Raw genomic sequence first — 14,571 nt, 5'->3', positions numbered from 1 at the left:
GGATTAGCCATCATCATTGGCAGAAGCGATCAAGCTATCGTCATAGAAGACTTGTACGATCATACCTGATCTTCATCATGTAAAACTTCAGAAGAATATACTATATATACATTGTGTTTTCTACAAGAACCTCACCGAACCATGAGTTAACACATCGTCGTAAAGATAATACCGACTTCGTAAGCGATCTACAAAACCCCAGACACTCCATTGAAGATGGAAGTGCAATACCAACCGACTTAGCGTATAGATTATCGCTAGTCTAACATTACCTCATAGGGCGCCTTATCATACAGGCACGAGCCCTAATACATACCATTCTCGGAATATTTGCTCCGTTTCATATTAGGCATTTCATAGAGTTTTATATATGAAAATGTGCGCAATTTCATGTAGAATAAAACGAAATATATTTGAAGGTTGTAGCTTTTCTTATTTCCGAAATAATTGCATATAAAAAATATAAATAAAAAAATTCGACATTCGTTCAACTTTAACTCGTCAGATATGGTCGAAAACTGCAATTGTAAGCTGATACTCTTACAGTATAGTAATATTCAATCATTTGTCTTCATTTAGAAAGTAATTGGAAGTCTCTAGGACAATATTTAGATTATGGTGAATTTTTGAAAAAAATATTTGTTTACGTCCGCGCGTTACGAATTCATGCATTATTTTGTGATAATATTTTCTAAGTGTTGCTTTGATCGTTTTACAATGTGTTATATACCAAAATGATGGCAATTTAGTGTACATTACAACGAAAAAAAAGTAACTAGTTACCTTTAACCGTTTTGCGCACAGCGCGATTTGAATACAATTATATATGAAATTTCGTTTTTGCGCTATCATATATCGCATTATTTATATATGATAATGATAATTTTTTTCATTTCTGATGGTTGCATACTAAACTTCAGGCAATGACAAAAAAAGGAGCCAAAAATGAACTCTTAATCTTGAAAACTAAGCGTGCTGTGATTTTTTGAAAAAAAATATTTTTTCCGCTTCCGCGCTCACTCTGAAACCCCTCCGGCACACGGGAGACAAATTTTTTTTACCGCTCCGGCGTAAGAGGGTTAATGAAAAAGAAATGCCTAAAAATGTACTTAGCTTACCTTACTTTCGTGGATTTGAAACCATAAAATCAGTATTTAAATCGTTTAATGTTAACCCTTAAAACGCCGAAGCGGTAAAAATCAAAACCTCTCCCGAATGCCAGGGCCGGTTTGGTTGGAGTGAGCGCGGAAGCGGAAAAAATAATTTTTTTCAAAAAATCACAGCGCTCTTAGTTTTCAAGATTAAGAGTTCATTTTTGGCTCCTTTTTTAGTCATTGCCTGAAGTTTAGTATGCAACCATCAGAAATGATAAAAATTATCATTATCATATATAAATAATGCGATATATAATAGCTCAAAAACGAAATTTCATATATAATTGTATTCAAATCGTGCTGTGCGCAAAACGGTTAAAGGTAACAAGTTACTTTTTTTTTCGTTGTAATGTAAACTAAATTGCGATATTTTTGGTATATAACACATTGTAAAACAATAAAAGCAACACAGAGAAAAAATATTATCACAAAATGATGCATAAATTCGTAACGCGCGGACGTAAAAAAATATATAATTTTTAAATTCACCATAAATCTAAATATTGTTATAGAGACTTCGAATTTGTTTCAAGATGAAGTTAAATGATGGAATATTACGATACTGTAAGAATTTTAGCTTACAATTGCAGTTTTTTACCATTTCCGACGAGTTAAAAATGACCAAATGTCGAAATTTTTCTATACATTTTTTTATATGCAATTATTTCGGAAATTAGAAAAGCTACAACCTTCAAATATTTTTCCTTTATTCTACATGAAATTGCGCACATTTTCATATATAAAACTCTATGAAATGCCGAATATGAAACGGAGCAAATTTTCCGAGAATGCGATGTACGCAATTCGGAGATTTATGGCGGAGAATCAGCGCGCGGAGGGAAGGAAAGTTTTTTTCATAAATTCACCATAAATCTAAATATTGTGCTAGAGACTTCCAATTTGTTGCAAAATGAAGGTAAATGATTGAATATTACCAAAATATAAGAGTTTTAGCTTACAATTGGGTTTTTTCGACCATTTCGGTAGAGTCAAAGTTGACCGAACGTGGTTTTTTTTTCTATTTATCGTGATTTATATGCAAATATTTCAAAATGAGAAAAGCTACAACCTTCATTATTTTTCGTTGTATTCTACATGAAATTGCGCACATTTTCATATATAAAACTTTATGTAACGGCTAATTTAAAATGGTGCAAACATTACCACAATCGCACGTTTGATTTTTTCGGAAGAGTTACCGCGCGGATGTAAGGAAAATGTTATTTTTTTCATAAATTCACCATAAATCGAAATATTGTGCTAGTGACTTCCAATTTGTTAAAAAAATTAAGGTAAATAGTTGAATATTACTACAATATAAGCGTTTTAGCTTACAATTGCGTTTTTCGACCATTTCGGTAGAGTCAAAGTTGACCGAAGGTTGAAATTTTGGCACTTATCGTTATTTATATGGAAATATTTCAAAACTGATAAAAGCTACAATCATGAGTAATTTTTTGTTGTATTCTAAATGAAATTGCGCACATTTTCATATATAATACTTCATGTAACGGATAATTTAAAATGGTGCAAAAATTATGTCAAAGTGACAAAGTAATTTTTGAGATGTGTCACTGATACTTTTTAGTGCGATAAGAAAGAAATTCGCGCTTGCGCGCCTGCGTAACGATTGTAAACAAACAACGCCTTGATCCGTGAACTCCCCCCAGCATCCCCCAAGGCGCGTGATTCAAAAGTTTTCGGTTGGTAGGCCTATAAGTTATTTTTCCGTGAATTTAAAAAAAAACTTTTTTGAGTCGACGTATGGTACGTCCATTCTGCAAACGGGGGGAGACATTTTGACTCGACGTTTAATACATCCATTCGGCGTGTTCTCTTATAACAATACCATTAAAGATATGCTAATTAAGAATAGTCCCATAACAAATAACAACATCATTTACAAAATTACGTTGGTCTGTCAAGTAAAAATTTATGTGTACGTATTAAGCACCATATGTATTCTGTTAGAACAGCCCAGACTCAAAAGCACTGTTTATCCATCTGAGTGAAAAATTTCATTGTATTAATTGGGGTGATACCTCTGTACTTGCTAGATCTAATGATTGTTTCAAGAAATTTACTGGAATCGGCAATTATACAAATCACTAATAAAAACAACCTAAATCTTAGTCCGGGAATGTACCATTTGGACCCATATATTTGTAAGATGTTTATGAAGGACCTTATAATGAATGAACTACTAATAAATTAGTCCCACATGTGTATAGTTATTTTTATTCATCTCTCTCTATCTCTCTCTCTCTCTCTCTCTCTCCTCTCTGGTTCGATATTCTCTCTCTTTCTCTTGCTCGAATATATATATACATCTATATATATATATACATATAGATATAATTAGTATTTATGTTTTCTTTCGTCTTTGTTTCAAGTTAACTAATAATTTTTTGGGAAAATTTGCGTAAATTTCATGATATTAAGTTGTATATGCTTCCTTGTTTTTTCAAAATGTACTGTTTTCTGGAAGAATAACCTGTTTACCGCGTGTGTACCCTCCAAGGTGTGGCTACCCTCAGGCGTTTCCTCGTTTCTGTAGAGTGAAATCGACCTTATTGCTAATCTTGTAGTGTCAGTTTGGATATTAAGCCTTCTTTTGACTATGTTTTCCTCTGTAAAATCAGTTTGCCTTAGTAAAGGGTCGGAATAAGACCAAAAGTACTTGCCTATCTCACTTTTTCATTTTTTCCTTCGTGGCAAAAACCTTTATCTATATATATATATATATATATTATATATATTATATATATATATATATATATATATATAGATATATATATATATATATATATATAGATATATATATATATATATATATATATATATATATAGTATATATATATATATATATATATATATATACTATATATATATATATCTATATAATATATATATATATATATATATATATATATATATATATATATATATATATATATATGTATATATATATTTTATAGATGATAGATAGATAGATAGATAGATAGATAGATAGATAGATAGATAGATGATATAGATAGATAGATAGATGATAGATAGATAGATAGATATATATATATATATATATATATATATATATATATACTATTATATATATATATATTCTCTCTTGGATTTTACAGATTGGAAAGAGACCTTCTTAATTACTGTAATAGAAATGGACATACCCGAAACAGATAGTGAGGATGAAATGGCCCCTGGTTGGGAAGAGAGATGTACTGCTGATGGGTTGGTGTTTTATGCACAGTGAGTATTTTTATTTTTATAGTTTAATTGCTTAGTTGTACAATAAGTATGTAATAGTAGTATGTTTTTTCACTAATTTTGCATGTTTTTAGATTTAATTAAATTTCAAAGTGGAGGAAATTGGTTTACGTAATTGTTTACTAAAGTGCATCTAGGTTTTTAGTTTACTGAAGCATTGGAATTTTATTTATAATAAGTGCTTGATTAGATTCAAATCATTTTTTACATGCAGCCATCTTTATGCATGTTGATTTCAGATTTACTTTTAATGACCTTCATACCGTTGGAAGAAACCCTTCCTGGAGTTGATGCGCACCTGCATATTTTACAAGTTCGCTTGCTTCAAAAGTAATTTGTTGGCTTTGTGGGATGCACCAAGTGCCTACTTAAGGTTTGCATCAACTCTCATAAGGGCGTCAGTCATTGTACTGGTTCAACTGTAAGCCAAAAATAATGGTATTGCCATCAGATCTTGCCACTGTCATATAGAATACAGTAATATTGAAATTCTTGGAGAAACCAAAATCAGTACTTCCCTTTCATTTTTTAGAGTCCCTCCTTATTAAACTGCAATTACTAACACTTAATAGTCAAACTACCTTATTTCCATTTTACATAGCATAGGTTTTAAAAACACACCACTGCACCCTCTTCCATTCCCAGTATCTGTTCTTAACTCATCCAGATATCTTTTAGGTACAGACATGAACAGTAAGTTTTCCAGTGCACTTTTTTGTTCTATGTTGACCTTAATACTATTTTGAATATTTAAATTTTATTTATTTCTGTGTCTATTTAATGATTTTCTGTAATTTCTTCTTTCTTAGTCAATGCTTTTGTGTCAATTTAGATTGACAGTTCATTTTTGTTGCAATGTTCCCTTTTGCATACTATCATCATTTATTTTTTACCCTACCTTTTTATGTGTAATATACTAAATTAACAAGTTTTGACATGAAAAACCTGTTGTTTGGTAGTCGCTGGTGAGTCCTTAAGGACTTACCTTCCATGGTCTGTCTGAGCTCCAAGGTAGACCAAATTAATTTCAAAGAATTCTCTTAGTCGGTCACGTGGTCAGGTATTGTGTCGTAATGATAAACAATATGACATGTGATGGAGTATGTAATGTAATGGACTCAAAAATAAAATGTGCTCTTTCCCTTATCTTATAGCGAGGCTATACCTAGGTTGTTCCTTCATTAAACCTGTTAGAAGAGGAAGTGATCGTTTCGCGTTCACAGTCTGCCATATTGTCTACAAACAGACTGGCAGGAGACCAAGATGCCATTACTTTCTGTTGATCAATTCAGGATGATCCCTCAACCAAATCCCATATGTGATATATATATATAGTATATATATATATATATATATCTATATATATATATATATATATAATATATATATATATATATATATATATACAGTGGTACCTTGAGATACGAAATTAATCCGTTCCGAGGCGGCCTTCGTATAATGAGTTTTTCGTATCTTGGAACACATTTTACATGTAAAATGGCTAATCCGTTCCAAGCCCTCCAAAAACACCCCATTAAATTTCATAATAAAGCTAAATTGACCTATAAACAATGAAATACTACAACAATTTGGATCATTCAATACCTAAATTAAGAATAAAAATCGAAAACCTGTAAATAAAGTGTATATTAGTGTACAAGAAAATATTATTACTGTAATGTAAATGTGGAAGCTTACCTTTCGAGGAGGCTATCTCCGATAGTGGCGGCAGAGGAGGAGGAGGACAAACGGCAGATAACGTACGTACGTACGTACACTTAACTTTACGAAAACACACAAAAAATTTAAGGAAAACCATAAAACTAAAATTTACGAAACACCTTAACAAAACTGTAACACTTAACTTACAAAAATCTAGAAATTACGTAAACATTTTTTTTTCTTTTTTTTTATTTTTAACTTTTTTTTTTACTTTTACGTAGGCTTTTTTTTTTTTTTTTTTTTTTTTTTTTTTTTTTTTTTTTTTACAGAATTTCAACTTCACCCGCTTTCAACGTTCTGTTTTTTCATCACTTGGTTCTTCCTTTTGCTTTCAACTTTCGTTTTTTATCACTTGGTTCTTCCTTTTTGCTTACTCCTGCTAATGCTGAAGGCCTCTTTAAAAAATAACGATCCAAGGAAGGTTGCTTCTGCCTACTTTTCACAAATGTTCCTGAAACGACTCAAGCAAACGTCATCGAACTGCGCAAGCATACGACCTGTGTGAGCCTTTTCGGGGTGTCTTTTTTCGATAAACAATTGCACTTTATGAAAAGCGCCTAGAATATCCTTAATTTCTGCCGTTGTCATAGGCTCCTCCTCCTCTTCCTCGCCGCTGCTAGAGAACTCCTCTTGAACGACGTTAAGTTGCATGGCCTCCAACTCCTTCAGGTCATCCGTCGTAAGCTCCTCTTGGTGCTCCTCGAGAAGGTCTTTGATGTCGTCCTCGTCGACGACCAGCTCCATGGACTTGCCAAGTGCAACGATCTCATCAAGATCTGGTTCCAAAACAGTTTCGGGATCATCAACTGTTTCTGACTCTGCAGTACAAGCTTCGCCCACGTCGAATCCCTCGAAGTCTCTGGCGGATACGGCATCAGGCCAGAGTTTCCTCCACGAGGAATTCAAGGTTCGCCTCGAAACCTCCTACCAAGCTAGGTCAATGAGTCGGATGCAAATGACGATGTCGAAATGCTCCTTCCAAAATTCACGCAAGGTGAGGTTTGTGGTATCGGTGATGTCGAAACATCTCTTGAAAAGATGTTTCGTGTACAGCTTCTTAAAGTTCGCTATCACTTGCTGGTCCATGGGCTGGAGGAGAGGGGTGGTGTTGGGCGAAAGAAAAAGAATCTTAACAAAGGAATACTCCGCTAGGATATCTTCCTTGAGGCCAGGAGGGTGGGGAGGGGCATTGTCCAACACCAGCAGACATTTCAGGGGGAGGCGCCTTTCTTTCTTTTGCAAAAAAAAACTCTTCACAGTCGGGCCGAAACACAGATTTACCCACTCCGTGAACAAAAGCCTCGTTACCCAGGCTTTTGCATTAGCCCTCCACATCACTGGAAGCTTCTCCTTCAACACTTTGTGGGCCTTGAAGGCTCGAGGAGTCTCGGAGTGATACACCAGTAGGGGCTTCACCTTGCAATCCCCACTGGCGTTCGAACTAAGTGCGAGCGTAAGCCTGTCTTTCATAGGCTTATGCCCGGGTAGCTTCTTCTCTTCCTCCGTGATGTATGTCCGACGAGGCATTTTTTTCCAAAAAAGGCCAGTCTCATCACAGTTGAAGACTTGCTGAGAACTGTAGCCTTCCTTGGTCATCATCTCGTTGAACGTCTTTTTAAAGGCTTCGGCCGCTTTCGTGTCCAAGCTGGCAGCCTCCCCATGACGCACCACCGAATGGATGCCAGTCCGTTTACGAAATTTCTCGAACCAGCCATGCGAAGCCTTGAACTCTGGGGTTGGCGTTGAAGTCCCTTCCCCTCCCTCGTCTTCCGCCTGCGCAATCAAATCGCCGAAAATAGCACTGGCCTTGTGAGCGATTGCTGTCTCCGTTACTGTATCGCCAGCGATTTCTTTGTCTTTTATCCAGTGTGAGGAGCAGCCGTTCCATCTTGTCGTGCACATGGCTCCTCTTGCTGGACAAAATAGTGATGCCCTTCGATGGTGTAGTTGCTTTGATGGCATCCTTCTGTTTAAGGATGGTGCCTCTTGTCGACGGATTACGGCCGTAATCCTTTGCGATCACACTCAATCGCATACCAGCTTCGTACTTCTTTATGATCTCCATCTTTGTCTCCAGAGACAGCATGCGCTTCTTTCCGTGAATTTCAACTTTCTTGGGACCCATGACTACGTTAATTTTACATGAAGTTACACAAATACGTAATAATACAGTCATCTCACAACACGATAATATGTACTGCAACAAAATCACTAACGAATTTACGTTACTAAACGAAATCGTTGGAGCGAACGAATGCCGATTGCGTACGGTAAAGTTTCGGGTGCGGAGTGGCCGAGCTAAGGGACGCCAGCGCGTACGTATAGAAGATGCATGATGGGAGGGATGCTGTCCAATCAGAGAGAAGGATCTCATGGCTTGGCTAGCATCAGGAACCAATGGGAGAGCAGGAGGATGGTGGCGAGTCTACTAGCACTAAGATGGCGGCGTGCGGCGCGAGTTTCAAAATTGTTATCGGGCGAAATCTCGGCCTTTCAGAAACCTTTCGTATCTTGAAAACTTTTTGTATGTAGAGCAGTAAAATTTTTCGCATTGGCTTTCGTAACTTGGATTTTTCGTAAGTTGAGCCTTTCGTATCTCGAGGTACTACTGTGTATATATAATTATATATATATATATATATATATATATATATATATATATATATATATATATATATATATATATGTATATATATATATATATATATATATATGATATATATATATATATATATATATATATATACCATATATATATCATATATATATATATATATATATATATATATATATATATATAAATATATATATATATATAATTAATATATAATTATATTCTATATATATATATATATAGAATATATATATATATATATAGATATTATTTATATTATTATATATATTATATATACAGTCAGCGCAAAAAAAAAACTAACGCCCACTACATTTGTAAACAGATCATAGCAATGATATAAAAAAAGGAAAATAAAAGGGAAAATTTTAGTTCACTTATATTTTTTTCAATACTTAGACATTTCTCCATTATTTTTGAGTACAGCTTTTAACCTTCTTGGCATTGAATGTGCTAAATCTTTGAAATACTGTGCATCCATGTCTTCAAACCAAAATTTACGGATGGCATCCTTCAATTTGGGGAGGGACGTTTTCTCATCTGCTAGTGCCTTCAGTTTCCGTTTCATGTATGCCCAGCAATTTTCAATTGGGTTCAAATCTGGTGAATTGCCTGGCCAGTCCAATTTCTGAATATTAAATTCCTTAAGAAGGTTTGTGACCTTGTGAAATCGGTGGCAAGGTGCTCCATCTTGCATAAATACACGCATGCCCAAAAGTTCCTTGTAAGGGACTAATTCATTTTCTAAGACATTTTCATAAATCTCTCCATTCATTGTCGTGCTCTCTGGGAGAAAATATAATCCCCCACTACCCCCATATCCGCTGAAACATCCCCATACCATCACATAAGCTGGATGTTTCACAGTCTTGACTGTGTATTTTGATGCATAGCGGTTAGATCCTTGGGGCCTCCTTACTTTTTTGCCAGCGCTACGAATAATGTGGAAGTTAGATTCATCGCTAAAAACTACCCTTTCCCAATCCTTTTCAGTCCACTTCAAATATTTTCTGCAAAAAGCCATCCTTTTTTTTTCATAGGCTTAGTGAGGAGTGGCTTCTTTGCTGCAACACGACATGGGAGACCAAGGTCTTTCTGCAATCGATGTTGCACAGTCCGTTCAGATACGTTCCTAAGCAGATCAGGGTTTTGAGACTTCAAAATTTTGGCTGGCATTGATGGATGTTCCATAACAATCCTTTTTAAAATGTTATCCGTTCTTTTTGTAGTTTTTCGTGGCCTCCCTGAGCCTTTCTTCCGCTTCAGTGATGAATCAAGGTCTCCTGTCTTGGAGCGGTTGCACCACAATGAGACGGTGCTTTTAGAGATTCCCAGCTCTCTTGCAATAGCTGACATTGACTTGCCAGTTTTCCATAGGGTCACAATTTCTGCTTTCTTAACCAAGGATAAGGAAGTTTTAGCCATAATTCATTAGCTAGCGCGCAAGAGCGCCAAATGTAGCGGTGACGAAAGCGTGAATGGGGCAGGAGCGCATACAATGACACCCAACCTTTGGGACAGCTTGAGTATCACTGAAGTGCATTAGTAACTCATGGTACCGAACAGCGAGACAATAGAGGCTGCCAGACGAACGATAAATTGGGGAAAATATATACTTCTCGGGCGGAAATCGCAAGAAAAAAGTCCGAACGCTTATTACAGTAATATATAGGGAGTCGTTCGTTTTTTTTTTGCGCCGACTGTATATATATATATATATATATATATTATATATATATATATATATATATAATGTATATGCATATGTATATAGCATAGTCACTTGTTTTGTCATCAAGGAACTTTGGAAAGAAATTGACAGGTCACGAAATGGCTTAACGCTTAAACGCCGAGTGGACGTATTTTACGTCAACATTTTTTGTCTCTCGGGTGCTGACTGGACGTATTTTACGTCGATCTACAAAAGTTTTTTTTAAAATTCGCGGAAAAATACTTATAGGCGTACCAGCCAAAAACTCTTGAATCACGCGCCTTGGGGGATGCTGGGAGTTCACGGATCAAGGTGTTTTGTTTACAAGCGCGAATTTCTTTCTTGCCGCACTAAAAAGTATCGGTGACACATCTCTGAAATTATTTCGTCACTTTGACATAATTTTTGTACCATTTTAAATTAGCTGTTACATGGAGTATTATATATGAAAATGTGCGCATTTTTATGTAGAATACAACTAAAAAATACTCATGATTGTAGCTTTTATATGTTTTGAGATATTTTCATATAAATAGCGATAAGTGCCAAAATTTCAACCTTCGGTCAACTTTGACTCTACCGAAATGGTCAAAAAACGCAATTGTAAGCTAAAACTCTTATATTTTAGTAATATTTAATCATTTACCTTCATTTTGCAACAAATTGTAAGTCTCTAGCACAATATTTCGATTTATGGTGAATTTATGAAAAAACTTTTTTCTTATGTCTGTGCGGTAACTTTTCCGAAAAAAATCATACATGCGATTGTGGTAATGTTTGCACCATTTTAAGATTAGCCGTTACATAAAGTTTTATATATGGAAATGTGCGCAATTTCATGCAAAATACAACTAAAAACAACCCATGGTTGTAGCTTTTATCGGTTTTGAAATATTTTCATATAAAAAATGATAAATGACAAATTTTCAACCTTCGGTCAACTTTGACTCTACCGAAATGGTCGAAAAACGCAATTGTAAGCTAAAACTCTTATATTCTAGTAATATTCAATCATTTACCTTCATTTTGCAACAGTTTGGAAGTCTCTAGCACAATATTTCGATTTATGGTGAATTTATGAAAAAGATAACATTTTCGTTTTATGGTGAATTTATGAAAAAATAACATTTTCTTTACGTCCGCGTGGTAACTCTTCCGAAAAAGTCATACGTGCGATTGTGGTAATGTTTGCACCATTTTAAATTAGCCATTACATAAAGTTTTATATATGGAAATGTGCGCAATTTCATGTGAATACCAACAAAAAATAATTGAAGGTTGTAGCTTTTCTCATTTTTGAAATATTTGCATATAAATCACGATAAATAGAAAAAAAACTACGTTCGGTCAACTTTGACTCTACCGAAATGGTCAAAAAATGCAATTGTAAGCTAAAACTTATATTTTAGTAATATTCAATCATTTACCTTCATTTTGCAACAAATTGGAAGTCTCTAGCATAATATTTAGATTTATGGTGAATTTCAAAAAAAACTTTCCTTCCCTACGCGCACAGATTCTCCGCCACAAATCTCCGAAATGCGTACGTCGCATTCTCGGAATATTTGCTCCATTTCATATTAGGCATTTCATAGAGTTTTATATATGAAAATGTGCGCAATTTCATGTAGAATAAAAGGAAAAATATTTGAAGGTTGTAGCTTTTTTAATTTTTGAAATAATTGCATATAAAAAAATATATAAAAAAATCCAACATTCGGTCAACTTTAACTCGTCAGTTTTGAAAAAAATATTTGTTTACGTCCGCGCGTTACGAATTCATGCATTATTTTGTGATAATATTTTCTCTGTGTTGCTTTTATCATTTTATTATGTGTTATATACCAAAATGATCACAATTTAGTGTACATAACAACGAAAAAAAAATAACTCGTTACCTTTAACCGTTTTGCGCATAGCGCGATTTGAATACAATTACATATGAAATTTTGTTTATGGCCTGTAATATATTGCATTATTTATATATGATAATGATAATTTTTATCATTTCTGATGGATGGTTGCATACTAAACTTCAGGCAATGACAAAAAAAGGAGCCAAAAATGAACTCTTAATCTTGAAAACTAAGCGTGCTGTGATTTTTTGAAAAAAATATTTTTTCCGCTTCCGCGCTCACTCCGAGACCGCCTCGGCACACAGAAGACGATTTTTAATATACCCCTTTGGCGTTTAAGGGTTAAGCTCTTAAATATTAATCCCAACAATCCAAAGAAAAAAGCATGTCTGGTCCAAGGTCAAGCCACAAGTTTCAAGTCACATTCTATATTCCAAATAACCCTTTGGTTTTGGTAACAAAGAACAAGAAACTAAATGTGAACTTATGTTTTATGAAGTTCTACAGTGACTTACCTAAGCATGCTGGGCTTGGGTGCAGTATTGTCACACCTTCCCCCAGTGATAGTTAGCATACCCACTTGTCAAGGAGACACACAGTTTTCCGCTGTAGCACCTATGCCATGGGGTTAGGACTAACCATACCACCTACTGATGCACAGTGTAATCAAATTTGTTTTAGCTCCTAGCAATAATGTTTCAAGAATTTTGTCTCTGATGACCATCCTGTACATTCAAAGACTCCTTCAAAAAAGATACAGGCAGTCCCCGGCTTACAAAGGGCATTCCGTTTCCTATGCCTTGTCGTAAGCTGAAAATTGTCGTAAGCCAAAACATTGTCGAGAATTGTAAGAAAACCTTAGAAAACCTTACTTTTAATCCTTTGGGTGTCTTGAAAAGGATGTAACCTGGATTTTTTGTCTCTCGGGTGCCGAATGGACGTATTTTACGTCGACATACAAAAGTTTTTTTTAAAAATTTGCAGAAAAATACTTTTAGGCCTACCAACCGAAAACTCTTCAATCACGGGCCTTGGGGGATGCTGGGAGTTCACGGATCAAGGTATTGTTTTGTTACAATCATTACGCAGGCGCGCAAGCGCGAATTTCTTTCTTGCCGCACTAAAAAGTATCTGTGACACATCTCGGAAATTATTTCGTCACTTTGACATAATTTTTGTACCATTTTAAATTAGCCGTTACATGGAGTATTATATATGAAAATATGCGCATTTTTATGTAGAATACAACAATAAGATACTCATGATTGTAGTTTTTATCAGTTTTGAGATATTTTCGTATAAATAACGATAATTGCCAAAATTTCAACCTTCGGTCAACTTTGACTCTACCGAAATGGTCGAAAAACGCAATTGTAAGCTAAAACTCTTATATTTTAGTAATATTCAATCATTTACCTTAATTTTGCAACTAATTGGAAGAATCTAGCACAATATTTCGATTTATGGTGAATTTATGAAAATGTTTCCTTACGTCCGCGCGGTAACTCTTCCGAAAAAAAATCATACATGCGATTGTGGTAATGTTTGCACCATTTTAAAATTAGCCGTTACATAAAGTTTTATATATGTAAATGTGCGCAATTTCATGCACAATACAACTAAAAACAACCCATGGTTGTAGCTTTTATCAATTTTGAAATATTTTCATATAAAAAATAAGTGACAAATTTTCAACCTTCGGTCAACTTTGACTCTACCGAAATGGTCGAAAAACGCAATTGTAAGCTAAAACTCTTATATTCTAGTAATATTCAATCATTTACCTTCATTTTGCAACAAATTGGAAGTCTCTAGCACAATATTTCGGTTTATGGTGAATTTATGAAAAAAAATAACATTTTCTTTACGTCCGCGCGGTAACTCTTCCGAAAAAATCATACATGCGATTGTGGTAATGTTCGCACCATTTTAAATTAGCCATTACATAAAGTTTTATATATGAAAATGTGCTCAATTTCATGCAGAATACATTTAAAAATAATTGAAGGTTGCAGCTTTTCTCATTTTTGAAATATTTGCATATAAATCACGATAAATAGAAAAAAACCACGTTCGGTCAACTTTGACTACCGAAATGGTCGAAAAACGCAATTGTAAACTAAAACCCTTACAGTCTAGTAATATTCAGTCATTTATCTTCATCTTGAAACAAATTCGAAGTCTCTAGCACAATATTTAGATTTATGGTGAATT

General features: G+C 34.5%; 1 protein-coding gene across 1 annotated transcript in view; it reads left to right on the top strand.

Moving 5' to 3' along the window:
• Positions 1-14,571, top strand: part of LOC135217990 (WW domain-containing oxidoreductase-like) — a 294,208-nt gene that overhangs the window by 40,563 nt on the left and 239,074 nt on the right. The window contains exon 2 of the mRNA XM_064254121.1: positions 4,295-4,418. Within this exon, the coding sequence (XP_064110191.1) occupies positions 4,330-4,418 (89 nt within the window). The 5' untranslated portion in view covers positions 4,295-4,329. The remainder of the gene's footprint in view (positions 1-4,294; positions 4,419-14,571) is intronic.

Source organism: Macrobrachium nipponense, chromosome 9, assembly GCF_015104395.2.
Source record: "Macrobrachium nipponense isolate FS-2020 chromosome 9, ASM1510439v2, whole genome shotgun sequence".
NCBI classification, from domain to species: Eukaryota; Metazoa; Arthropoda; class Malacostraca; order Decapoda; family Palaemonidae; genus Macrobrachium; species Macrobrachium nipponense.
Note: the sequence above shows the minus strand (reverse complement) of the source record. Positions and strands in the feature narration are given on the sequence as shown.